Below are 26,532 nucleotides of genomic sequence, written 5' to 3'. Positions count from 1 at the left end.
ATTTTCACAGGGATAGTCAAAGGCAACTCCCTGAACCCAGGGCTCTCTCTTCTCCCATGTCGAGCCCCTACTCCGACAGGTGAGGCCATTAGCACTAATTCAATCTGTGGCTGTGCGGGTGCTTTAGTTTTTAAACATTGTCAAAACCACCCTGTTAGCAGGCTACAGCTGGAGGCTGGGAAACGCACATCTGCCCCCAACAGGGGCCTCCAGGAGCTGCCCTGGGGACGGGGCTGCAAAAGACACTCACGCCTCCCCTCAGGCTGAGGGCACGAGGCAGCAGCCCCCCCGTGCAACAGGGCGGGGGGACGTCCCACTCTCGGGGGGAGGGGGCAATGCGCTCTCCTGTGTCACGTGCCAGAGCAGTGCCCCTCGCGCCCATTGCCCACTAAGGAACGCTCTCGCCTGTCCCGTGACAGCGGAAGCCCCTCCTCGCGGAAACGGCGACGAGGCCACTGGGGCGCAACCCTCCGTCACGTGACGGCGGAGTGGGCGGGGCCCCCCCCGAGGGGGGAGGGGATTGGGGCTCTCCGGGCTCGCCTCGGTCTTCTAATCTTTCCACACGGGGCGCGGGGTGGGGCGGGAGAGGGAGGCCGGAGCTTGCGCCGCCGCCGGGACTGTGACGCGCCTCCCCCGCCGCGGGCGGCGCTGGTACAGCTGGCCATGTCCATGGAGGACCCCTTCTTTGTAGTGAAAGGGTGAGCGGGGGAGGGGCAGTGGAGGTGGGGGCAGGGTCAATGGGGGAGGTGGGGTAAGTGGCAGAGGTAGGGTTAATGAGGGGGTGACTGGCAGGGAGTAGAGTGGGGGGCAGGGTTAATGGGGGGTGAGTGGAGGTGGGGGCAGGGTTAATGGGGGGCAGGGGCAGAGTTAATGTTGGGGGGGAGTGGAGGTGGGGGCAGGGTCAGTGGGGGAGTTGGGGTAACTGGCAGAGGTAGGGTTAATGAGGGGGTGACTGGAAGGGAGTGGAGTGGGGGGCAGGGTTAATGGGGGTGAGTGGAGGTGGGGGCAGGGTCAATGGGGGAGGTGGGGTAACTGGCAGAGGTAGGGTTAATGAGGGGGTGACTGGCAGGGAGTAGAGTGGGGGGCAGGGTTAATGGGGGGTGAGTGGAGGTGGGGGCAGGGTTAATGGGGGGCAGGGGCAGAGTTAATGTTGGGGGGAGTGGAGGTGGGGGCAGGGTCAGTGGGGGAGTTGGGGTAACTGGCAGAGGTAGGGTTAATGAGGGGGTGACTGGAAGGGAGTGGAGTGGGGGGCAGGGTTAATGGGGGTGAGTGGAGGTGGGGGCAGGGTCAATGGGGGAGGTGGGGTAACTGGCAGAGGTAGGGTTAATGAGGGGGTGACTGGCAGGGAGTGGAGGGCGGGGGACTAGTGGCAGGTTAGTAGAGAAGATGGGAAAGATCAGTGGAGATGAATCGGAAGGGGTGGGGGACATGTGAGAATCTCTGGGGCAGAGGAATTCCCTTTTCCCCCCACTCCCATGGAATCTCCCACTACTCAGTCTTTCTATCCAAGGAGAAAGGAACTCCTTGCAAGTGCTTCTGGCTCCACCTGCCCCAGGCTCTGCCCCAAGGGTGTATGTGGGATGGGTGACCTGCTGCCACTGAGGTACAATGGACTATGCCATAGTCCACCAGGGGTTGTATGTACTTGAGTAAAATTGCCAATTAAAATAGGAGTAGCTAATGTTTGTGTAAGCTAGTCTACATTTCCCAAATATTTTTTTCCAGGAGAAAAGTGTTTGTGATGTCTTTCCGTCTAGGCTGAGCAATAGCGTATACCAGAAATGTTTAACATAGAGAAAATGTGTGGGGACTGTACAGACTAGCCTTTATAAACCTGTTGCCTATCTTGAGTTAATAGGCAATCAGTTAAACTTAGGGTGGTAAAAAAAATCTCCTACATACACAAACAATGGTGGCTAGAGAATGAGATAGGGGTGGTGGTGGAGTATTTCTTTATTGTAGAGTTAACTCAGGTGATCATTATTTGGATGTGACCACTTGAGTTGGCCTAGCTCTAGTTAGAGCAGCAAAACTCTACAGTCCTGTGAATCTAGGCAGGCATTTTGAGGGGGGAAACAGCTTTACATGTTTTGGAACCCAGCCTACTGCTGAGAGAGAGGGGACTGGCTTATGAGTTGCCAGTTCCTTGTGGGTCTATAGTATTCTCACGAGCGTGGCATTGAAGGGTTTGCATGCGTTTATTGTACTTATGACTGGCCTTGCATAGAGAGAATATTTTGCTTGATCTGGGTGGAGACAGATGGGTTGGGGGGAAAAATCCTCTATCCCAGTGGTTCTCAACCAGGGGTATGCATACCTCTGGAGGTGCGCAGAGGTCTTCCAGGGGTACATCAATTCATTTAGATATTTGCCTGGTTTTACAACAGGTAACATAAAAAGCACTAATAAAATCAGTACAAACTAAAATTTCATATGACTTGTTGATACCTTTGTATATACTATCCACTGGAATGTAAGTATATTTATATTCCAATTGATTTTTTTATAATTATGATCATGAGAAAGTAAGACTTTCAGTAATACTGTACTGTGACACTTGTATTTTTAGGTCTGATTTTTGTAAGCAAATAGTTTTCAAGTGAGGTGAAGCCTGAGGTACACAAGTCAAATCAGACTCCCGAAAGGGGTACAGTAGTCTGGAAAAGTTGAGAGCCACTGTTCTATCCTAAGGAGACAAGTAGGCAGATGAAAGGAACAGGTTCTTTGAGTTCAGAAGATGTTAGAGGGATATAATTAATATGATGCTAATTGAGAAGGGCAGTGACTCACTGGCTTCATGAATGCTGAGGGCCAAAGATCACAAATTGGGGATAATGTCCAAAAAATTGGAAAGAGAGATCAATATTTAGGGGGAGCTGCTGGCCTAGGGCAATATTGTGTAAGAGCCATTGATGTGGCATGACTTGTATGTGGTTGCAAAGAGTTTGGGCTTGAGGAGGTTAAATAAGCTGAAAACTTGCACTGGAAAATTTTATCTTAGATTTTATCTTTATCTTAAAGTCCTAATAAGCTGAACAGAGTTCAGGAATGGTTGAGAGATACACAGGGAAGCAGAGGAAAAAGCAGTTGTGAATATGGTAAGAGGTGGGGAGAGGGCAAGAGTTCACCAATGTGGAACGTGAAAGTGAAATTTGCTTCAAGGATGAAATGGTGTTATGGGAGAGAAAACAAAAAGCTCTGGGTTGGGAACTGGGCTATGTCCAGGCAAACTTTACGGAGTCTGTCTAGGAGTGTGGAGACTTTCTCCTGCTGTGTGGAAGGAGGAGATGTAGCTTTTCACATGCTGTCCCCTCAGATGACACTAATTCTGCTTTCATGCTCTTCAAATTTAACTCTGAGGATAACTCAGCTCATCATCTTTAAGTAGATTTTTCCTTTGTGTAACTCTTACCTATGAGCATCCAACCTTACTTGAAATTTCCACTTGTTGGTACTTTCCAAATATGTTTGGGTACAAAATAAGGAAACCCAAACTTCCATTAACAAAGTTTACTTGTAACTGAGGGAAGCAAACAAGTTGTACTGTATCCTTAGTCAAAGCTATTCTATTTAGTGCCCCAAAATATGCTAGGCCATTTGATAGGTAACAAATAAGGGGAGGAGAAGAAGGGATGTGCCTCTTACGCAGGGGTGGGCAAACTATTTGGCCTGAGAGCCACATGTGCATATGGCAATTGTATGGCAGGCCATGAATGCTCACGAAACTGGGGGTGGGAGTGAGGGCTTTGGCTAGGGGTGTGGGCTCTGGGGTGGGGCCAGGGATGAGGGGTTGGGTTGCAGGCTGGGGTTGGAGCAGAGGGGTTCAGAGTGTGGGAGGGGGCTTCAGGCTGGGGGATGGGGCGTGGGAGGAGGTCAGGGTCCAGGCTCTGGGCAGCGCTTACCTCAAGCAGCGGAGGCATGACACTGATGGCTTTGCGGTTCCTGGCCAATGGGAGCTGCAGAGCTGGTGCTTGGGGTGGGGGCAGTGTGCGGATACCCCTGGCTGTCTCTATATATAGGAGCCAGAGGGGGAACATGTTGCTGCTTCCGGGAGCCACACAGAGCCACTGCACACGTGGAAAGGGGCAAGCCCCTGACCCCACTCCCCAGCAGGAGCTTGAGGGCCAGATTAAAAGGTCTGACAAGCAGGACATGGCCCACAGGCCATAGTTTGCCCACCCCTGCTCTTATGACTGGTCGTGCCTGTCATGTCCTGACTTCCCATTAATTTTAATGGATATTCCACGGGAATAAGGCTAGCAGTATTTGCTGGTAGATATTTGCTACTTGTTAAGTGATAGTCACAGTGCCATCAGCAAAGCGTGCATTTCCATGATATAAGTTGAATGCACTTTTCCACAAAGCTTGTGGCAACAGCAAAGGCAGTTCAGTTTAGTAAACTAGCATATCTGAATGGTAATATTAAAATCACCAGGGCCACACTGAATACAATTCATGTAAAAACTCTAGGGGGACAATTGCTGCAATTCTTATTGCCTTTGTTGTGAGGTGAAATTATTGTAGTAGGGGAGAGCATACATATGCACTTGATACTACAGTGTTATCTAGGCACTTCTCCGTCCTGGAATGAAAGATGCAATAGAAATGCAAAGTGTAGGCTGGTTCCTCCATTCAGAGAAGAGTATTGCCAGTGTAACTACTAGAGTAATGTGTGAAGATTCTGTTGTATGGCAGCAATTGGCTGAAGGCTTGGGTCCCTTCAATAACTGGGATTGCTGTGACAGAATTTCATAATGTGGTCTTTTCTACCACTGTGGGAGGAGACAAGATGTTGACTGTTTCACATCCACTGTATGTGAAGAATCTTTCATTTTCAAAAGAAGGGAGGTTTGGAGGAAGAGTTCTGGGGATTATTGATGCAGGCAGGTTTACAGTGAAAATTAGTAACAACAGCTCCCTGCTCAGGGTTTGGAGAAAAGACTGGCATAACTAATAGATTAGTCAATTTCCCCATTTGGACAAGCTTTTAGTCTTGACCAGAGAATACATGCTAATCATCCTTTACCTTCGCCTCTTCTCAATTGCAGGGAGGTACAAAAAGCGGTGAACACTGCTCAGGGGCTGTTTCAGAGATGGACGGAGCTCCTGCAAGATCCCTCCACAGCCACAAGAGAAGAAGTTGACTGGACCACCAATGAGCTCAGGAATAACCTGCGGAGCATTGAGTGGGACCTGGAAGACTTGGATGAAACTATTAATATCCTTTCTATAAGGCTGCTGGAGTCCTTTGGATAAATCAGATATGGACCTACATAATAGCTAGCCAAGAGATCATTATGGCTCTTGAGTAGTTCAATGAGAAATTTATATGGAGTGTGATGCATATTTGAGACTGGAGTTACTATTTGCATTAGACTTCACTATGTACAGTTTAGTTTAGACAACCAAGTCAGTTGTATCCCAACTTTACTCAAATTTCGAATAATAACTTAAAGTACTTTCAGGCAAAAGCATTCCTTATGTTTTCTTCCCCAGTAAGATGCAGTTTTAAAATGAAATGTTCTGTTTGCTAAAGCCCCTTCTGTTGGATACATTTATTTCATGCCATCAAGCTTAATTAGATTAGCATCCTCCCAAAATCGTCATTCTCCTTAATTTTAAGTTCAAACTTCTGAAAGTGCTACACGGTATGGATCAGAGAACCCAAATATTCAAGCGGGAGAGGGAGACTCTATATGCTGATATGTGTCCTGTAGAATGCATTCTGACCACACTTTTTTCTTTTAAGTGGTTGTGATAGGAATGGTCTATCTAGTACTTTACTAATCAAAGTTTTGGAAAGGTCCAGTTACACTTATGAATTGTAGCAGTTGGGGAGCCCTTTCCAGGCAGCCAGGATATCTAGATCTTCATAAATGCTGAATACCAGTTAAATTATTTCCTTGACTTATTTACGCATTGTTGAAGCAAATCCTCGGAAATTCAACCTTGATGCCACAGAGCTGGGTGTAAGAAAAGCCTTCATCACAAGCACACGGCAGGTGGTCAGGGTAAGGAGTTTGGCTGTTTATTGTTTGTGGAGGGGATTTTCAGTGATAGTGTGTAAAAGCCCATGGCCACTTCAAAGTACTGGAGATTAGTTTCCAGTGTCAGTCTAATATCAAACTGTTACCTGATTTCTCACCACCCTCATTTTGAGTATAATCCCTCTGATAAGGATTCCGAAGCTGTGGTCTGTGAAGCACTTGCTTGCAGTCTGCAAAGAGCTGGTTGGACTGTACTACTGGCTCTCCTCACTTCCAGCTGCTTCTACAAGTGTCCAGGTTCCTCTTTGCAATGAACAATCTGGAGCCTATAGAAGCATCTAGAAATGAAGAATCAACATAACTGCCTCTACTACAGTAAGAGGCGGAGAGGAAATGAGTCTAGCTTCGAATGGTGTTTTAATTGTGCTGTGCATATTTGAAGTGCAAACTTTCAAAGCTTCAAATCAAAATCAACTTTCACTGAACTGTTCAAAGGCAAGTCATGCTATTTACATGCCAGACATCAATTTCCTACCCTCAGCTGGTATTACAGCTGTGAAAGGTTACTAGTGTTTAGTTTATTGTGTGTGGGGCGGGGAGGCTTTCACCAATGGCTTAGTTCTTGCTTGAATTTTAAAAAGCTCACTTTTGGGCAGATGCACATCTGGAAAATTTTGACCTAAAATCACTTTCAGAAAGCTTTAAATACAGTAACTCCTCGCTTAATGTTGTAGTTATATTCCTGAAAAATGCTACTTTAAGTGAAACAATGTTAAGTGAATCCAATTTCCCCATAAGACTTAATGTAAATAGTGGGGGTTGGGTTCCAGGGAAATATTTTTTGCCAGACAAAAGACTATATTTTTGTGTGTGTGTGTGTGTGTGTGTGTGTGTGTATATATATATATATATATATATATATATATATATATATATATATATATATATATATATATATATATATATATACACACACACACACAGTATAAGTTTTAAACAAATAAGTAAATACTGTACACAGCAATGATGATTGTGAAACTTGGTTGAGGTGGTGAACTCAGAGGGTGGGATATTTCCCAGGGAATGCCTTACTGCTAAATGATGAACTAGCACTCAGCTGATCCCTCAAGGGTTAACACATTGTTAATGTAGCCTCACACTGTACAAGGCAGCACGAGTGGAGGGAGGGGAGACAGCATGGCAGACAGAGAGACACACTCTGTGTGTGAGAGAGAGGAGACATATGCTGACCCCACTCTAAGTACACTGCCTGTTTAAGTAGATCAGCAAGTTGAGACAGCAGCTGCTGCCAGCAAGCTCCCTGAGTCCTGTCGTGTGTCCCATCCGGCTCTGTGGAGATGGGGTACAGGAGCAGCAGCCAGGGGGACACCCTGACATTAGTGCACACACCTCTTGCACAGCATGCAGGAGGCTCTGGGGAGCAGCTCCAAGGCAGAGGGCAGGAGCAGCACATGGCAGTGCTGGGAGGGACAGCTGAACTGCCTGGTAATTGATAGCCTGCTGGGCGGCTGCTGCACAGGGAACTTAGGGGAGCTGATGGGGGGGCTGCGGGTCCACTCTGATTCCAAGCCCCCACCAGCTAGCTCCAATGGGCTGTTCTTTCTGCAAGAAGTGGACAAAGCAGGCAGCTGCCAAACAACGACGTTATAAGGGAGCATTGCGCAACTTTAAACGAGCGTGTTCTCTAACTGGTAAGCAATGTAACAATGTTAACTGGGACGACATTAAGTGAGGAGTTACTGTAACTGAAAAAGTTAGAATGGAAATTTAGTCTTAACTATAACGGGAGCAGCAGTGACTACTATAAGTATGGAGAAAAGGTTAGCTGGGTTGACTTGGGCCTGAATGAGTAGAATAGATTCATATGTGGTTGGGAGTGATTTTAAGAACCACAAGATAATTGAAGGAGAGGGGAAACTTCAGTGTTTGAGAGAGTATTAACATCTGATAAGTAAATGCTTGTTAAATTCTCTCAACTGGATTTTTCCCCCATTAGTTAATATTTTAATGCAAATTTTAATTTCTGCTGGTTCTGCCAAGAGTCTTAGTTGATATTCATAGCATGCCACCAAACTGATCTTACTGGGAACTGAGTTCTTATCCTATTAGCAGTATTGTTATCTAGCTACAGTTCTTCCTGAAATAGAAGCCTGTTTTCTAGGGAACTAATCCTGAACCTGACAAAGGTAATGGATCCATGCTTATGTGGCTGCCTTTATATAGTCTTTTTTTTTTTTTTTTTTAATCTTGAGTAAATCAGGTAAATTCACACTGTACCCTCTTGTCCAGGCTGAAGTCTGACTAATGTGAAAATAATGCAGCTCAAGAACATCTCTAAACATAAATCACTAGCATGGTCTTATTTTTGAGCAATGCTTTTTATTTTTAATTCTTAGGCATTTTATTTACATAGTTGACTCTAAAGCTTTAGTTAGCATTTCTAATAGATTTACTAGAATGCTCCCTGGTGAAAAGTAATTCTTTGGGGAGATCCCAGTATATTTGGGATATCTTGTGTGGCTTTTATCAGTCACTGTCTGGAGCAAGAATGCACTGGGTATTCTGGTGATATCAGACATTTGTGCCAGCCTTGAGATTATCATATTTAGTTATCATATTTGGCCACTACTTCACTTTTATATATTCATGGTAGTACAGGCTCTCACTTTCAGTTAGACTGTTCTGAATGTAACTTCTGAGACTTCAAAGTAATCTGCTATCAAAGTGGCTTTCATCTAAGGAGCTCAAAGTGCTCATTGGTTAAAGAAGACTTCCATGCACTTGCATAGCGACTTAAGAAAGAATGATACCCATTTTATAGAGGAGAAATTCAAATGTAGAAAGTGGCTTGTCCAAAGTGGCAAGTCCTTCATGGGGGTCAGGGGCGGGGGGGAAAATGCCGGAGACCTAACTTCAAACAGCTAGAACACAGTCCTTCATGCACACCACTTAAGAGAGAATATTTTTTTCAATCAGCTACACAAATCAAGCATTGTTACAGCAGTGGAGAATGGGGAGGAGCAAAACCAGTAGTAAATCACTAACATTTTCAAAATATTCTGCCAGAAGGGTTTCTAGGATTCATTAACATTTTCCTTAGCATTAGGGCAACTGTTAATTACAATATTAGTCTTCCTGGATTTTTAAAAGCACATGCTTGTAAGTAAAGGACTTTTTGGTCCTCCATGAAACTTGCTATGTATGTTTAATTATGCTAATTTGCTAAAATAATGGCTATCATTTAAAATTTGATCATATACCTTTTTCTTGAATAAACAGGAAATGAAGGATCAGATGTCAAACTCATCTGTGCAGGCACTGGCTGAAAGAAAAAACAGGAAGGTGAGAACCAATAGCAGACTGTTGGCTGAAGTGGACACAAGAATCCTTCAAGATGGTTGATAACTCCTTGTAGTTCAAGTATAGTAGCTGCTGACTTAAGCTACATGTTAGATGAAAGTACACCAACTTGTGAAGGGGCTCATGTACCTTAAGAGTACATTGGTATTAAACAAAATAAACGCCTGTTTAAACACCTTACTGCCAGCATGCATCTTGTTATCCTGTTTCCATCAGAAGCTTTTGTTTACAAAAAACAAAAAAACCCGATTCTTTCTTAAAGTGGAAAAGCATGCATTTTGCTGTCCTATGATCTTTTTGTGGCTAGTAACCAGTGAGAACACTTATTCTTGCAGGCACAGTTTGCTCTGGTTACTTTCCAAACCTTTTGCACAAGGTAGTAAGTTACTACTCAGTGGTTTTTGCCTCAAACTGCTTATACTCCATCCAGTCTTGCATTGCTCCTAGGAGGGAGGAGAATATCCCCATTTCTCAGAGGAGGAATCGGAGGCTGGAGAGGTTGACTTTTTTTTTATTCCTCTATCACCCCTCCATGCCCCATCGTGAGTCTCTGATCTAGGACTGTAATTCTAGCATTCGTGGCTTCTAATCCTATGTTTAGCAATATCTGTTTGACTATGTAAACATAGCAAAGCCTCATAGTAAGAGTCAGGAAAGGGTTGGTGTAAAAGATGTGGTTATCAGCTTTTACCTCCCCCTCCTGGCTCATGTTACAGGCTCTCAGGTATCCCATCCCCAGTGAAACTCCCCTGCCACATTCCCAGGTCAACACTCCCCTCTCCCTGCTGCATCACATCGTCTTTGCTTGTAATGTAAGTAGACATGACTTACAGTAGCAGGAGAGAGTTACAAGTAATTGCGGGGTGACCTCCAGAGCTGCCTCTACTGAAGTGTCTGCATGCATCAATCACTTAATACAGTAGATACATTTCTGACTTTTCAGTAGATTCATCAGTGTCAAATTAATCAAATTTCCAGACAGGCTGGCAAGGAGAAGGCAGGCCTGATCCTTGATTATTACATGGTTAATGCAACTTCTTGGTCAACATTTAAAGTATAGTCATGACTCACTTATGTCCTTCCTTAAAGCTTTATTTAGACTTCTCCTTGCTTCATTTCCCTATGTTCCCTGTATCTGGATGTTGCCAGGAGTAATAATGCAGCGGAGATAGAACAGCATGACCCAATCCTAGCATTGATAACACCTGAAGGAAGCTACTGGATTCTGCAGTTTATTTTTGGAGTTCCTTTCTTCCCCCAACCCCTTTTCAGTCAAAAGGAAGCTATAACAGCAGTGACCGGTAGCAAGTCATTGCTGAGACATTAGTGTCGTGCTGTGAGTGAGTTCTGAATGTTGCCTTATTAGAAAAAGTTCTTTGACAATCTGGCATATAGGTATAAGGTTGCAAGTTCACTTAACTTTCATACCATGTTAAAAGAAAAGCAGTACTTGTGGCACCTTATGTTAAATAACACTAGGATTGCCACCCCTGAACCAGGAAGTCCTAGCCAAAACTAATTTCTTAGTCACTGGAAAGAACCAGCAATGTACTCAACCTTTTTGGGGACAGTGTTTATTCCTTGTTGGCTTACTGCTTGTCTTCTGTTTTTTCCCCTACCTAACCTTCTGTTCCATGCTCACACTTTATCTGCCACCTGTTAACCTTCTTCCAGGGCCTGGTCCTCTTTTCTCTCCTCACCAAGTGGGTCCAGCTGTTCTCACTTCACTGTTCTTCATATTTGTTCCTTCTCTTCAGCTGCCCAATTGCAGCAGTCACAGAACTGTCTGACCCAAACATTCCATCCATTCTCCTGTTAAAGGGCCAGCAACTACAGCTGGAATATAGATGGAAGGAAAGTGACATGCTGTATATACTCTGAGTTGGGTAACATGGGGTATTACTTAATCTTCTTTCCTGCTTCCACTTGGAACTTGGTTTTAGGGGTGAGGTGACATGTCCATATATTGGAGTGCCTTACTGATTAAATTCTCCTGTGTGTATGTATACAGGCACTGCTGGGAGAAAGTGGAGGTCAGAGTTGGAGCTCTGGATCAGATAAATATGGCGGTTTGGATCAAGAGCTGCAGTTAGCCAATTCACACTTCATTGAGGAGCAGCAGACTCAGCAGCAGGTATAGTATTTCCTGCATAATAGTGCATGTGGATCCCTTGCTAACAGGCGTGTAAGGAGATGGTGGTACTGGCAGTAATAGCCAAAAGTCTTCAAACATCCAGCATACATTGAGCCATCTTCTGTGCTCAATACAATGAGGGCCCATTTGTTTTCAATGTTGTTTGCCTATGTACCTGTTGTAGGCAGCTAAATATTGACTGTTGTGCTTAAGGTGGTTTTGGTGTGTAAGTTTTGAGAGACAAACCTTAAAGTTTAGGGCTTGGATGTATAGGTCTGTGTAGAAGACAACTAAAAGGTTTAGCCCATCTGGAAGCTGCCACATGCTGATGAAATCCTTTGTGAAGTATAGAACCATAAGGGGATGGGGAGAATACCTGATTCTGCCAGAGTCCTCCATTCCAGTTCAAAAAATGACTCTGCTTTTACACACATCTTGAATAAAGTTTCATTTAGGGCTGATGCAATAAATACTCCCCTTGATATTGCTGCATTGACTTTTCTTCATCTCTCAAAGAAGAAACAGATGCATTTATTCCATCCATAACTGGACCCTTCACTGTAAAAAATCTGTGCACCAAATAATAATGCTGACTTGTATTAAATTGATCTGTAATGAACTCTGATCTTAGCCTCTCTTGCCTTTTGATGTCTGCTTATAGCTTCTATTGCAGTAAGACTTTTTGTGGGGGGAAGAGAAGATGGATTTTCCATTTTCCCCTAAAGACAGCTTGGCTTAGGCTCATTCTGATCACCTGTAGGAAGAAGACTTGAGATCAGAGATCCTCCACTGAGACGGACTATAGATGCTGAGAATTCACACACAGGCATGGACAATTTCAGCTTCTCCCCTAAGAGCAGGTTCCACTGAACTGAAATGTTCCTTGAGTTAGTGAGGCCCCACCCCCTTCAGTATTTGTACTCTGTTCATCACCTTATCTGAGCACTGTAATTTAGTGTATTTAAAGATTAGGACCAGAACCTTGAATTAGCTGAGGAGCCAGTGTGGGATACAAACCACTAGTAGTAGTATAGGCTCTGCCTGCTTAAGATAGGCTAATCAAGATGGATGTAACACCGTACAACATCTCTAAGGTGATGTAATAGTTACAGCTAAGTAAAATAAAATAAGCTAGCTCTATGGGCTAATGTCTACTACTTTGATTTTCTATTAAATCAAATGTATTGTCAAAAGCACAATCATTAGTACTGCTAGGAACCATTGTAAAGTAGCTTACTTTGACTGCTGCAAGCTTATTTGGAGAATTGTCTGGACAGTGGTTTATATGTGGTTGTCCACCCAAGCATAGGTTCTTAGAATAAATAAAATGAGATATTGGTAACATTCTCTACAAAAAGTGTCTCCTAACAAACAAACTTTTCAGCTCTTTAAGTGATTGAATAATCCCAACTAATACTGACCTTGTAAAGGGCAGCTGATAGCTAGATCCTTAAAGTGTGTTTGTGCAGCCAAGGCAAATGGTATAGTCTCACTCAACAACTGTTTCTTTAGTGGATTCAAAGCAGAGCTGGCAATTCCCTAGGAAAAATTAGTTTAGGACAGGGTGCTGGTAAATGCTGGCTTAAGTGTCCAGGAAGTTCAGCAACCATAGAGCAAATTTTTTCATACTGGGAAGACATCCATTCAAAACAGGAATATCCACAACATCAAAGTTGGTCTGCTGCTACAGAATGCTGCATGACTTAATGGACCTGGACTGGTAGTCTGCAGCTCCATGCTTCTGATTGCTCAGTGCTTCAAGCCTGCCACTCTGCATTCTTGTCATTTTCATATCGTCTAATGTTTTCAGCTTGTCATTTGTTTTCAGTATTACATAGCTTCCTTGAGAAAATACCAAATCAAAATGTATAGACATTCCAGTGTTCAGTAGCATAATTCATTATTAATCACAACAATTTTACTTATTTGTAAAGCCCTAAATCTGCCTTAAGTAACCACAACTTGAATATGTAAGTTTTTAAAATAGAAAATGCCTTAAATTGGAACTAACTAATGTTGCCCAGTACTGTAAAACACACCTTTGGTAAATACCTTGTCATCCCATCAGTCATATCCGATCATTTTGGTGGCTAGTTTTGTACTTATGCGAACTCTTAGCTGTGCTGACGCTGCAATGTGATCTGGATTCTGTTCCATCATATTCATCATCCGAATTGCTACTAAGTTCCAGTCTCTTCCACCCATGAAAGGTAATGGGATTACACAAATCATATCAAGCCTGAAGTAGCTTACAGAACTGTTCTATTGGTGATATGCAAGATGGCAAGAACCCATCTTGATTCTAAGCCCGCATTGAATTTGCAAGGCTGATAGGGAACAATTCCGTTTTACTTGTCAAGTGAACACTTGATAAGGAATTACTGGGACAAATGCAGAACCCCATCATGCTGCTTTGACAGTAATTCTTCAGGGTTGACCAACACTAAGTATTCCTCTGAATTACAGGACTAGTCACTAGAAGTTCAAGCCTATTTCTAAACTCTGTTTGTCCAAATTGGCAAGGCAGCAGGCATGTGTCAGAGCATTGGGCTCTGAACCAGTTGCAACTGTATGTTGGATTTTAATTGCTTGTTTCCCTTCTCTCTGGCACCAGTTGATCGTGGAGCAGCAGGATGAGCAATTGGAGCTGGTCTCTGGCAGCATTGGGGTGCTGAAGAACATGTCCCAGCGCATTGGTGGGGAGCTGGAGGAACAAGCAGTGTGAGTGCTGAGAAACAAACCCCAAGCTGTAGGAGTTCTCAGGAATAAGACATGGGGAAGGGCTGGTGAGAACACTAAAATGTAACTATTGGTGTTCCTGTGATGAGAAAGGACAAGAGCTGTATATCATTGGCTGACTGTAGCTTTGGAATGATCTTGCCAGCCAAGTTAATGACACAGAGGAGATCCCAAATTCTTGACAGTGATGAAACAGCTCCAGACAGGTTTTAGTAACTTTCCTACAGCATTTAAAACCAAAATGGAAGGCTACTTAACAGTCATTCCAAATCACGTTCCCTCATGATACATAATTTACATTAAGCACTACACATAAGCAACAAAGCTTTTAACAATGTGACATTTTGGACCTTAAATGGTTTTAAGCCTAAACATGTTTTGCTAATTTTGGATCAAATGTTTATCAGCTACTGCTCACCTTGCAGAGATCACCAGAGCCAGCTTATACACTGACTTCACACATCAGGGAAAGCACTTAGAAAATTAGTCCAAATGAGTTCTCATTTACCACCAGAGTAAAACTGTTGGTTGAGCAAATTTTTCCTTTGACACTATCAAATAAGATCCTAAAATGTGTTTTGTACTTTGCCTGGGGATTGGGTTATTTTTTGTAGGTGTGACAGTCTTATGTGTGCATGTAGTGAAGTCCTTGAGATACATCACTAACTAATCAGTACACTAGATAAGTTGCTTAGGTTGTTTATCTGACACAGCTCCCCTCTTCTTTGTCCCCAGGATGTTGGATGACTTCTCTCATGAGTTAGACAACACTCAGTCACGGCTTGATAATGTTATGAAGAAGCTTGCGAAAGTGTCCCACATGACCAGTGGTAGGTGCCGGAAAATGGGATCTGACTTCTAAACCAGGGAATGAAGGCTACATTAGTCTGAGGTCTGGAATGTGCTGTGTTGTCTCCTGGAGCTGGGACTAGTGTCTAGTAGTTTTTCTTAAATAGTATGGTTTTTGAGAGTATGGCAAGACAGGAAGCAGTTCGGTGTATAAATAAACAGGGAAAGATAGTCTTATGCTACTTGAGTGTAGAGCCTGGCAATTTATAGCTGGAACTGTCCTTTTTTTAGCCTGTTCATCAGCCTTTTTTCACCTGCAGATTTTTTTTTTTCTATTTATGCAACCTGCGTGGTGAGAGAATGTACCTTGGGACTGCAATTGTAATAGCTTTTGCATCATTCCACTTCCAGTTTTACTGTAGGTTCCTACAAGCTTGGAGGATGCTTAAGCATGAAGCAAGCTAGAGAACTTCAGTTAAACCCCACGTGAGCAGGTGGCTTTTCCTTGCTGTAAAATCCAAGCAATAGCTGCCCACAATGTACTCCTAGTGTGGAGGTTTTTTTGGTGAATGAAACAAAACCCAGTTATCTTCACTCCAGGCTTGGAAACCACACCCAGCCACAAGAATGCTAGTGTCTGCCACCACCCAAAGGCTGTGCACAGTAAATCTCAAAGGTGCCAAAGCAAATAGCTTAATTCTTGTGCGTGTGAGAGGAGGGAGAGATTGAAGGTTTCTTGTATTCTATTGGATTGGTTGCCAAAACACACCTCAAATCTACTAATGTCACCTCAACACTCATAAAATCACTCAGCACTCATCTGTATCTTGAATGCCTGAAGCCAATGGTGAGCTCATGCATCCAGCTGGTGAGATTCTCACCTGAGAACTGAAAGACTTCAAGTTAGTTTCTCTAAAATGCACCAGGCAATGAATGAGAAATGCTCTAAATTAATCAGATTTTGGAATTCATGCTCCAGCTATTTCCCTGTGCCTCAATGTTTAGAATAAAGACTCCAAGAACAAACTTAGTTTAACTCTTAGTTTTACACTGTAACAGTGTCAGATGAAAAGCTCCTTGCCAGCAGTAGGAGGAAAGATGGTGTCTGGGCAGGTGTAACCTCCGGGAGGGGGGGAAGCACTACTTGAACCCTGAGAGGGGGTCCCAGAGCTGACAGGATGCCAAGGGTAATAAAAACAGGAAGTATGATTGATTGTGTAGGCTGCCTTCTGACTTCCAGGAAGTGTCACTCCCCAGAGTTGTTTTCATTTATAAACACCGTGTGTGCGCTTTGTAATAGTCTACCTAAATGTATTATCTTCTCTTTCATGGTTGCTTCATGGATCTCTGGAAGCAGTAGGTATATTCCATGAGTCAGAAGAAAGGTACTGTTAGTGTCAGTTGCCCAGTTATCTGACTGCTACGTTGGGGATCCATTGAAAATCACCACCTGGTAACCTTGCAGAATTGATGTTCTGTGGGTCACTGTCCACAGGCAGTAAGCATCACAGAATCACATGGTGGGAAGTGCTTTCTGCCATATACAAACTGCATCTGAAGTCAAACTGTTGGATTAATGCAGCATTTGGGTTAGTCCTGCTGGTGAATATTTAGCAGTACAGACAGCTGGCTTGTGACAGAGTTTCTATTAGTACCTGCATCATAAATGAAGGATCCAGCGCTGGCAAAGTTGGGGCCTGTGGGTCTCCGTTAGTGCAGCTTTGGTAACTGAAGCAATAATGGAAGTTATGGCGTGAGCATGGTTAGATGAGTGATACAAACAGCTCTGTCTACAGCTTCCACCATTGCTACCACTTGTGGAACTGCACTAGTGGTGAAGTATGGGCCTAGCTTGGCCAATGCAAATATAGCCTCTGGGGAGCACCAGCAGGGAGGTGACCATCTTTCCTTCATCCTTTAAAAGTGCATTGCATAACACAGACCTTTTCCAGGACCTGCACTGACAACGGCTAGAGAACCTCCAAACTTCTTTCCAGGGCTTTGACAAATTCTGCTTCTAAAACTCCACCCTTCTCCCTCCATTAAGCTGCAGCTCTAGTGTCAAACTGTGTGGTCACCATCCAGATCCCCTCAGGATCTTGCTGTAGCCCTCAACAAAGAAGGAAGTTAGGACTGGATGGTTTTTAAGGCCAGGGGGTAGGTGAAAATAGAGAAACCAAGGTAGTCTTGACACCTTTTAAAGGAGAACTTCTTTTCTATGGAGTGTTACTTTAAAGGTTAGTCTCACCTTCCTACTGGTGGCCATTCTCTTGCTGAAATTTCCAGCGTCCAAAAAGCCCTTAGGTGGTGGTGAGGGGAGTTCTTGTGCAAAATCTTCAAGAAGCAATGCAAGGCATAATGTGTGTATATGGTGCAAAGCGATCAAAGGGTGGGAGCTGTGCTGAGTAACATATGGCTGGTGCATCTTCCTTTCCAGTTGTAATACTGCTGAGGCGAAATCTGGCTCTTGGGATTCTCCTAACGAGTCTGGGTGAATTGTTCCTTATGTAGATCTAGTTTAAAAGGCTTCCATCAGATTTTCCTTTCTTTCTGGCTTAAATTAGGTCCTCAATAGTGCAATGGAGGAAGCTTTCTTCCTCTTCCCCTCCGCATGGAAGTGGAAAACTAACGTTTCCTTTTTCTTCCAGATCGACGGCAGTGGTGTGCAATCATCATTCTCTTTGTTATCTTACTGGTGGTGCTTATCCTGTTTTTTGTGCTGTGATGGACTAACCTCCCTTGGACTCGTTCCCCCGCCTCAAAAAAAAATGGGGAAATGAAACTTAGTTACTGTTTCCCTCCACTCTGAGATTCCTGTCATGAAAACTTACATCTGGACCTTACTGTTCTCTTCTGTGGACTAACACCTATGGCATGACTCTTGAAACTACTTCGTCCAATTCTAAGCCTCATCAACTTGCCTGAGGGGAAAATGGAGGATGGATGTGATCCCCAATGCTTCTGTACCTGGGACATACTGCTGTGTGGACAACCGGCCCTCTTCTCTCTCACCGTCCCATGTGGAGTGGCCTAGAAGTGAAAAGGCAATTCAGAAGGAGTTTACCACTGTTAATATTTCCATCCATTACAGGTTTGAACCATATAAAGTCTGGAAACATCCTAAGCTGCCACATATTCCCCTTTCCCTTGTTAAATGCCCCTCTTGTCAGATTTAGACGTAGAATAATGGTTCCTTGGGACAGTATTTCATTGACTGCTGGAAGCTGATCACCAGCCAACAGTGCAGCACTTCCAAGCTAATAAAAGTTGGTCACTAGGAAGGAAAGGCAGCCGCAGAGGAGTAGTGTTGATGTCAGTAAATGCATAACTTTCTACTCTGGCTATCTTCACTCTAGTGCAGAGCTATAGAAGACAGATGTGCGGAGATAAAGATTGCTCTTAAGGGTGCAGACACATTCTGCTTTTGAAAATACTAAGTGTTAGGAGAAGCAAAGTCTTGGACCCTATGGGATTAATAAAAAGGGAGATATGGCTCATAACCGCCGACATGAAATCTAATGCGGACTTGAGTCCGTACCTAACAAGTGGGGACTGTTGCAGACAGGCTACTGGCGCTGTGCTAGACTGGTCTCCTAACAGCGTATTGATTTGACTCTAAACAGTTAAGTAAGTAGCTGGAACATGTTAGAAAGAATCATGAGCAAAGCAGACTTCCAGGACATCTCAGCAGAATCTTACATACTGTGTATTTGTGAGCTATGAAAAGACTGAGCTGCCCTGCCTGAGGCAGCTGCCGTTAACTGTGGCGCTTTAACTTGTTTTACTGCAAGCCAAAAGCTGACTGACAGACTTTAGGGTGAGGGTAAATTTCTTCTAAAACTCTTTAAATCTTGATTATACAAGCCTCAAGCCCGCTGAGTGATGTGCTTTTTGCTGTTGTGTAACTGAATGACTGCCTCTGTGTAACTGCTGTTACTGTTTGGCCAGTGATTTGTCAACTTTTAAAACACAATATTTTGATAAATAAACTTCAAAGATATTTAATATCAATGATATGGGCCATATTCTCTCCTTGGATATGTCAAAGCCACTGACTAATTAATTTATACATTCACAGGGTAGAATATGGCCCAGAGCGTGTACCCTAAATGCTTACTAACACACCTAAAAATAGGGGGGGTCTTAATATTTCCTGAGCCAGTATTTTTTAGAAATGTTAAGCACCTGATGGGACAAACAAAAAGCCAGAAAATGCAAAGTTAAGGGAGAGACTCCAGGTCATTATTATTTCCCCAACCCTTACGCTGCCTTTGAATTGCCTGGAACTCCAGTTTTGTTTCACAAGATTGTTATTTAACCTAGTTTTGTCACAGTGAATTGGAAATTAGGCTTAATGAGTCACTTATTTAAAAGTGTTGCTAAAAGCTCTCAGTCCCAAAACTTGGTCTAGAAGGGCTTAACCTGGCAACATAGGTGTGGGGACAAATAAATCCAAATAACTACTTTATACTGCAAAACTAATCAAAGAAAAATTGGAAAGAGGAGGAGGGGGATTTTTTAAATTGCTGCTCCTGCCCTTCTGACTCCGATTAATTTAGAAAAGTTTAATGCAACCAGGCTTTTCTTTCAAAAAGAATTGCCCTTGTCAAGGCCAAAAATTGGTAGTTAATTAGTGCCCATACCCAACTAATCTTGATAGCTAAAACTGCATGCTGCTCAAATATAAGCCCATTCAGTGGGTTTCTTCCTCAGGATACCCTTGAAAGTGAGATTTCAGTTTTAATGAGATATTTCTTTGTTAAACACAGAAATAGACTTTAATCCTAACTAAACTTGCTTCTGCATGGCAATAGTCTGGCTCTCAGACTAAATTACAATAACCCATCTATGTCAAGAAAATTGAATTTGTACACAGAATACTTAAGTTGTAACATGGAAAGTAAGCGTGTACTATGTCTTCTAACTCCTGCAGGATTAGGAATAACTGCCCCTAACTTTTGGATGACAGGCTTTCACCCTTAAATGGGACATGCGTTTGCTTAATGTGCCCTTATCTCTATTTTGGGGAGCATTTGCCATACAGGCCTTCTATATTTAAAAAAAAAAAAAACACCCTTGCAGATTACCTTTAACTGGGGATTTGTCTATACTAGAAAGTTAATACAGATTAAGGTAGATTGCAAATTTAAAGCACAATAGCTGTTTCTGAGTAACTCCATGGGTCAACCCTTATTCTGGAACAAGAACGCCTTGTTGCTGTTTAGCTTAACCCACTTGGAAACTAGACAAGCCCTGAAACATTCCTTGATTTAGTTTGTCAGAAATAAGTTAAATTTATCATTGGTATGTTAAATACATGCTTTGCTTCCTTTAGGCTATGTTATACGCTTGCTGTGCATATTGGAAGCTAAGTAAACTTTATCCATTATAATCGCACTTGCATTTAGTAACTTTTCAGTTGGAGATCCAGGAAGCTAACTATGTAACTCCCATTAGGTTTAATAGGAATCTGTGTGGACCTGACCCAGCATCTTTCCATACTTGGAACTTCAGTGTTGCTGTTACAAAGGGGATTTGGGTATGTGCACCCATTGCTACTGTGTCTTGTCACTGGAGAATATACTAACCTGTTTGTTTTATATTTGGAACAGCATCCTGTGAAATGACTAACTTTAGACACATCAGAAAACTTGAGCCTAGATAGAAAAAACAGAGGAGATATTTTCAGTAGGGGAAGGAAGACTTTCCACTTCTATTTAACTTCCTGTTACTGTAATTTCAGTGTAGGGCTCAGTGTTAGTTGTTCGTTGTAGAATTTGGGAAGAGAGATCTTTTCATTGGTAGTTGTACACTCTGTTCCCCACTTACATTACAATATGCTCTGTGTGTTCTCCAAGAATTTTTAATTAAATGGAGTTGTACAAAACTGCTCCTACACTTAAGGAATTTTAGACTATAACATGTTACCAAAGCCTATTAAACTGCTGTGCTTAATTATGTCTGTTTAGATGGTGCTGCTAGTTAGCAAATGCAGTGTCTTTATTCCTATTCTTGTAAATCTGCTTGCTCCTTTTGCCTTTTCATTTAATTGTCAAATAATGGACTGTGGCATCACCAAATGAATCCAGCTACTGGAAATAGTTAAATGATGGGTTTTTTGATAATCCTTTGTTAGAAGTGTAAATAAATAGAGAGAGAGAGAGAGCAAGTCTGCTGTAACATGACATTTGAAAGTTCAGACTGTCTCTAAAACTTGGAGAAGCTAGAGACTGCGTCTGCAAACATATTCCAGACTGGTGCACTGTACGCAGCATCAATCAAAATGCAGCACTTTTTGAACTCTGAGAAAGATCCCTGTACAGAATCTGGACCAAATTACCAGTGTGGTGATTTCATCTTGGTGTGTCAAGCCTGGGCAGTTGGAACATTTATAGGGGCCACACAGAGCAGTAATGAAGAGGTTGCGGGTAGCTGTCTGTAGAGCTGATGTCTTAATGCTGTAGTGGAGCTAGGTGGCCTCTGAGGAAGCTTTTTGACCATCCCTTATGGTTGAGCATTGTGGAATCTAAAATGGCTAGCTGTGGCTTATTTTCATACTGTAAAAGCTGCTGTTCTTCCTCCATTTCGGAGAGCTGTTAAAACGGTTGGTTGTGTTGTAATTGACTGTCTAGTTCCTCTTTTGAGAAAAGTTCATCTCCAATTTTATATTCGGGACAGACATTTTATTGTGTTGTGCTCCACATTGTAAGAGAGGTGGCTACTGTGCTCTGAGTCTTAAACTCTTCACACCTGGATTTCCATTCTGCAATCTGAGCAGGGAGTTCTTATGCTTGGTTGAATCGTAGTGGCTCTTTGGTGTTAGCTGGTGACGATTTGAGAAACCACGCCCATGGTAGTCCTTGCTAAGTATCACCATATTGTAAGCTTGTAAACCACTGTCAAGGGAGATGTAGTCAATCACGGCTGTAACTGAAATCTGTTGTTCTGCTATTTTCCTTTCTTCAGGTTAGTGGCAGGCTGCCAAAAATTTTATTTTAGTAATGCTGTTTATAAGGGGAGCCACTTACTGCATTCTCTTATAGGTAGGGGATGGATAGATTGTACTTCCCATGACCCTACTAGCTGCTCCTGTCCCTCCCTCCATACAGGTTTTTAAAGGAACTATTTGATCATCTGAGACCTAGTAGCCCATGAGTGCAATGAGTTAAATGCAGATTTGTACTCTGCTATATGCATCCCAGACTAAGTGGACTTGGGAGGTGTATAGCACAGTACTTGCACTGTACAAATGGGAATTGTGTAGAAGCTCGGTGAGCAGTGGTGCAGTTGGTTGGTAATGAGATGGTGGATGAGTTTCCCTTTCCCTATTTTCCTTCCTCCATAACCATACTTCTGTTCCATGTAAGCTTGTTCCAAGGTGGCTTCTGCCTTGTCATTCATTATTGAGAGAGCAGTCTCACAAGTGCTAAGAGAACCACACTCCACTGACTGTCCAGCAGCATTAGATGTTTATGCTATTATTTAAATGTTAACTTTCATTAAAAAGCTCTGTTTGCAGACATGCTTTGAGAACTGCTGCCTTAATGCACTAGTTTACTGTGGCGGGGTTGCAGCTTATTTTATGCAGAGGATAACAGCATGGTGGCGGGGCCTGTTGCAGCGTACAGCCCCATAACTTCAAAGGAACTCTGCTCATCTTTATTTCAGGATTAGCAGATCTTCCATGTTTACTATAGAAAGATCTTTGCACAAAGCTGAAACTTTAACTTCACCCTTCGGGTTAAAAAGTGGTAGTGAGATGGCTTAAACTGTCCCTCACTACAGTTCAGGTTTCAAGCATGTCTCGCTAACAGTTTACAGCAAAAAGCGGGAAGGCAAGGCTTGATTTTTCTGATGTAAAGGCAAAAAATGGTTTGGGGTTGGGGGCACTTTGTAGCTGTCTTTCTGATTCACTCCAAAGGAGCAATATAAGAGCACAAATACTACTCCGTTGGTGAAGAAACCCTAGTCTAGGCACATGGGGGTGATGGATTATTTCAGCCCTAGAAATAGTTTTGCTAAAAGTGTCAATTTGGATTGAAGACTGTTGTAACTCAAAGGCTTCTACCACAACTCTGCTAGGCCTTGTGCCACATTAAAGCGTATAGTAAAACATTGATTCAGCTCCTACATTCTTGTGTGTGTTAAGTAGAAATAGACTGATGGAGGCTTGACTACAGCAGTCAAGGGCCTAGTGCTATCCCCAAAAGAGTCTGAGCCAAAGTATTTGAGTGACTTCAAAATATTGACAGACAAGCCACCTGTCATGTAGAGGAGGTTGAAATTACTATCAGCTTTCTCTTTTCCCCTCCAATAAGAGGCAAAACCTAACCTATCCTTCATCCCCATGATTACCGTGGAATCATGGTACAGTAAAAACCCTATGGTGTATAGTAGGCAGGCCTGGCAAGTACATTTCAGGGGGGCTAGGTATACCAATCATGATGCTGCAGGACCAAATGTTTGGATTATTCCACAGCACTATGGAAAAACTCAGAGCTTTATATCTACCTTCTTGTAAACTTTTCCTCCCTTGGTATTCACCCCTTTTTTGTCAACTGTTGAGAATAGCCCACTTCCACCTTAATTGAAGTAGCTCATTAGCACTGACACACACCCCCCACTTGATAAGGCAACTCCCATCTTTTTATGTACTGTGTATTTGTACCTGCCTACTGTATTTTCCACTCCATGCATCCAATGAAGTGGGTTTTAGCCTACGAAAGCTTATGCCCAAATCAAATTTGTTAGTTTCTAAGGTGCCACAAAGACTCCTTGTTATTTTTGCTGATACAGACTAACACAGCTGCCATTCTGAAACTCATCTCCTACAGTGCAAGTCCACCCCTCTAACATGCTAGGTGGACTAAGAGTTGGGAATCCCTTCTTACTGCTTCATGCCCCCTCCCAGGCTCACATACAGCCGGTGCAGTACACATGACAACGAACAGTCAGCTGCCCAGCCATTGCTTGTTTTTTCTAACAGTCATTCATCCAAACCACTGTTCCATTGTTCCAGTATTTAAATGCAGCAGGGAGCTCTAACAGTGCTGTCCTGTGCTAATGCTGCCACATGAAGCTGCTGCTTGTTCCATTTGGATGCACTGGCTGCTCTCCATGGTGATGCTCATAAGGACAGTGCATCTGGGGGGATTTTGTAAAAAGCACTGACTTACCACAATGCAGAAGTAACTTTCCTTTACTCTTTCCCTCTTACTGTCCTCAGCGTGGCAGCGAACGTTGCAGTAATCTATTACCAACCCTCAGCTGCAATTCCATTAAGTGTTTTAGAAGACAGTAGAACTGCTACTCTGATCTGGGAGCAACACAGGCATGAGTGGAAAACACAGCTATGGAATATTTGCCTGGTGTTGAAGTGATTGTGTTGTGAACTCAGGTGTGTTGACTGTTGCTAGCAATGGGTTTCTGCACCAGAAAATCCTGACTCAAGTTCCCAGTAGCCATCCATGAGATATGGAGCAAAGGGACGGTTAGGTAACGGAAGGGGAGATACAAGGGTTTGGCTACGCAAAAACTGGAATCTGTTTTAGGGTGAAGTTATGAACTGATCTTTAATGGGGAGTGAATTTGGTGGTTAATTATGTGGAAAAGTTATTTAAATAGATACAATCAGGGAAAAAGCAGTTTCCTCTTACGTTCTAGAAGCCAGTTGCCACTAAGGAACATAAGGGTCAAGACTCAAGGGGACTGCAGGGGAGTGGGAGGCAAAGCTAGGCCTGGAAAACTTAGTCATCTCTTCTGGTGATTCTTTATCCCCTGTGTATAGACGTAATTTAGCACTCATGATCCACATACCATGTTGCTACAGCGCAGGAGAGCAGCTGATCTGTGCCTGAGTGGGGTGATCCTGCCGCCCGTTTTCCCTGAAACATTCGGTGGGGATTGACAGCAGTTCAGTCCTGTGGAGTACAATGTGATTAAACCATGGCAACTGTTCCCACGAAACAAAACATGATAAGTCACAGCTTCGTAGTAGCTGTGGGAGAGTAAGGACTCTGGGCAATAGTGTAAAGCCTGTGAGAAACATTTTAAATGATGAGCTGCAGTAGCCATCTAAGGAAATGATGTTACTCTGAAATATCAACAACTGTTTACTTCTGCTGTTGGAATCATGTTACGGTTATGCAAAGAATCTTCATCTTTCTACAGTATTAAAGTGGAGATTCACTGAACATCTGTCTCATCTATTTTTTCCCCCCATCGGTTTGGGTGAATGGTTTGGCAGTGTAGGCCAACCCCAAAGGGGAAATGATTGGCAAGCACACACAGCATTGTTGGTATATTACCTTGCCCCGTGTAGAGCACAGGAGTTGCTTTCATCTGTGCCCTTTCTGGGTAAGGGGTATTGAAATCCCTGACTGTAATTGACACAGCCTGCAATGATAAGTTTAAGAAGCTAACACCACCCCTGTGATTCACAGTAGATGGAGAAGTCGCTGAGCACAGACGTTGAAGTAGATGAACACCAGCCATAGGCTGTGTGCCCTCATACTGAGAACTTTCCACAAGACAGCCTTTCTGCTCTTCACCAGTTTTCACCACAAGCCTTATTTCACAAAAGCTAGACACCTGAAAACAATGCATCTATTTTACCAATCACAGTAATACCTCTCAATGGCAGCTAATCAGCCCCAATAAGCAATTAGACAAAGCTGAGCCTATAGTGGCATGGCCTGCTGAGTCAGCCAGCAAGGTCCTGCTAATAGATGCAAGATCAGGTACCTCAGCCATGTTCTTATTAGTGAGTGGCCATGAATTAAGCAGCAGGAGCCAAAGAGCAGGGGCACTGCTTGCCCTTTCCCTGTGCTACTGCCAAACCCCAGGGCCAGAATCCAAGGGTAGGTCTACACTGCACTAAACACACCCCCAGCCGGCCTGGGGCAGCTGGCCCAGGCTCAGACTGCAGGGCTATAAAATTGCAGTGTTCACATCTGGGCTGGAGTCAAGATTCTGGGACCCTCCCAGAGCCCAGGTTCCAGCCTCAGTCAGCTGACACAGGTCAGCTGTGGGTGTTTTAATACAGTGTAGACATAACCCAGCTGTCTGCCACAGCCCTACATTTGGCAAATGCCCTTTTGCCACCTAATTTCCCACACACACACACACGCGCGCGCCAAGGATGTGGGAGCTCCATTCCTGGGGCTGAGATCCCTTCACCTTCCAGATCCCCAGTGCTTGAGCACTGCTCCAGTCTGCCATTGTAGCTACGTCAGCAGTGAAGAGTGGGGACTGCCATAGCTGGGAACTGGAGTAACCAGCAAAACGAAGGCAGCTCTTGCTTCATTTACATGGGTACTGAGGATGGAATTTGGTTCTCTGAGATCCCTGTAGGCCTAGGATTTCCAGCTAGCGAATGCGAGAGCTGGCACCACACTTTCCCTGTCCCTGTTTGGTGGGCAAGCTGTTCCTCACTGTTTATTTGGATCAACTAGGCAGGAGCTTGTATAAAATTGCCCTGTCACAGCAAGTGCAGCCAACGTG

At 43.5% G+C, this 26,532-nt stretch overlaps 1 protein-coding gene and 1 long non-coding RNA gene across 5 annotated transcripts; one reads left to right on the top strand and one right to left on the bottom strand.

The window, feature by feature from the left end:
• The first annotated feature begins 480 nt into the window (after positions 1–480).
• STX6 (syntaxin 6) lies at positions 481–25,223 on the top strand. Of its 4 annotated transcripts, none has more exons than XR_006273934.1 (9): positions 539–698; positions 5,049–5,218; positions 5,917–6,011; positions 9,288–9,350; positions 11,380–11,502; positions 14,117–14,223; positions 14,977–15,071; positions 15,631–15,932; positions 17,679–25,223. XR_006273934.1 is itself a non-coding variant. In XM_038412811.2 (8 exons), the coding sequence occupies exons 1-8, from the start codon at positions 664–666 to the stop codon at positions 17,753–17,755; spliced, it is 765 nt and encodes a 254-aa protein (XP_038268739.1). In that variant the 5' UTR covers positions 481–663; the 3' UTR covers positions 17,756–25,223. The 4 variants fall into 4 exon arrangements, 2 of the variants coding, with proteins under 2 accessions (XP_038268739.1, XP_038268740.1); XR_006273933.1 differs by lacking the exon at positions 539–698 and adding an exon at positions 1,467–1,603; XM_038412811.2 differs by lacking the exon at positions 15,631–15,932 and having other exon boundaries at positions 481–698.
• LOC122455613 lies at positions 15,596–17,684 on the bottom strand. Its single transcript, XR_006273935.1, has 2 exons — positions 17,018–17,684; positions 15,596–16,973 (listed from the first exon to the last, which is right to left on the bottom strand). It is a non-coding gene; the product is annotated as an uncharacterized LOC122455613 (long non-coding RNA).
• Positions 25,224–26,532: the final 1,309 nt, after the last annotated feature.

This window comes from Dermochelys coriacea, chromosome 8 (genome assembly GCF_009764565.3).
Source record: "Dermochelys coriacea isolate rDerCor1 chromosome 8, rDerCor1.pri.v4, whole genome shotgun sequence".
NCBI lineage: Eukaryota > Metazoa > Chordata > Testudines > Dermochelyidae > Dermochelys > Dermochelys coriacea.
This window is presented reverse-complemented; position numbering and strand designations above follow the sequence as displayed.

Excerpts from the sequence above, each read along its gene's own strand:
- STX6 (XM_038412812.2), top strand. The coding sequence starts at position 1,476 with ATGGAATCTCCCACTACTCAGTCTTTCTATCCAAGGAGAAAGGAACTC. Across the intron at positions 6,012-9,287 it reads GCACACGGCAGGTGGTCAGG|GAAATGAAGGATCAGATGTC; the intron begins GTAAGGAGTTTG and ends TTGAATAAACAG. Across the intron at positions 15,072-17,678 it reads AGTGTCCCACATGACCAGTG|ATCGACGGCAGTGGTGTGCA; the intron begins GTAGGTGCCGGA and ends TTTTTCTTCCAG.